This window comes from Pteropus alecto, unplaced genomic scaffold (assembly GCF_000325575.1).
Source record: "Pteropus alecto unplaced genomic scaffold, ASM32557v1 scaffold43, whole genome shotgun sequence".
NCBI classification, from domain to species: Eukaryota; Metazoa; Chordata; class Mammalia; order Chiroptera; family Pteropodidae; genus Pteropus; species Pteropus alecto.
Window position 1 is genome coordinate 1,676,323 of NW_006435764.1, and position 922 is coordinate 1,677,244.

Sequence of the window (922 nt, forward strand, 5' to 3'; positions counted from 1 at the left end):
CCCGACCACGGCCCCAGCGAGGTGCCAGCAACACCGCTGCCCAGAGGGGCCCAGAGGCCCAGAAAAGCTTAACGCCTTCAGGCTGGGTGTCCCCACCCACGACGCCCACTAATGCTGGTTTGACTGAATTGGTGCAAGGCCCTGCCCGCGGAGCTGGGGGCCTACCGGCATCTTCTCCGGAAAAGGCCATTCTGGAGACCGGGACCCTCAGGCTCCCAGTGGTCTTCCCCCCGCACCCCTCCGCAAACCTGCGGCGGACACGGCGCGTGGGGGCGTCAGGTTCTTGGCGAACTGGGCAGAAGAGAGACTGCAGACTGTAAAACCCCGCAGAGCAGCGCGGGGGAGGGGGCCCGGCGGGACGCGCTCTGTAACCACCACGTCCCCGAGGTCCCTCCGGATCCCACGAGTTATTCTCATAGAAAGTGACACCGGAGGTCACGGAAAGCTCTCTCATTGGAAGGATGAGGGAACTGAGGCCGGGACGAAGGAGGCGGGGCACCCCACGGGGGTCCAGGCCCAGGCCCTGCCCCAGCCCTCCCAGCACCCGAGTCTCCCTGATGAGCTCTGTGGGTAGGAGGCGTCTGCCGGGCTCCCCTGCAGTCCAGGGGGCAGGGGGACGGGCAGAGGAGGGAGAACCCTGCTGACGCCTGTGAGGGTCACAGGTGCGGTGTCCCCCCAGGTTCGCGGACCAGCGCGGGGCGAGGGCCGCGTTCACCGTCTCTTTCCTGGCGTCCTCCGTCTTCTACCTGCTCCTGGCGGCCGCCTGCACCCCGTGGCTGCCGGGGGTGGCTCTGCTCTTCGCCTCGCGCCTGCCCAGCGCGCTCATGCACGCGATGCCAAGTAGGGCCAGGTGGCCTGTCCCGGTAGCCTGGGCGGAGGGCGGGGCAGGGGAGAAGCGGGCGCAGCGGACGGGGGCCCCGCC

General features: G+C 69.2%; 1 protein-coding gene across 4 annotated transcripts in view; it reads left to right on the top strand.

Moving 5' to 3' along the window:
- SLC22A18 (solute carrier family 22 member 18) overlaps window positions 1–922 on the top strand; it is a 21,599-nt gene that overhangs the window by 2,295 nt on the left and 18,382 nt on the right. For 2 of the 4 annotated variants that reach the window (XM_025046238.1, XM_025046239.1), the window contains exon 3: window positions 680–850. In XM_025046238.1, the coding sequence (XP_024902006.1) occupies window positions 680–850 (171 nt within the window). The remainder of the gene's footprint in view (window positions 1–679; window positions 851–922) is intronic. The other 2 variants (XM_006910981.3, XM_015588905.2) reach the window with 1 other exon arrangement.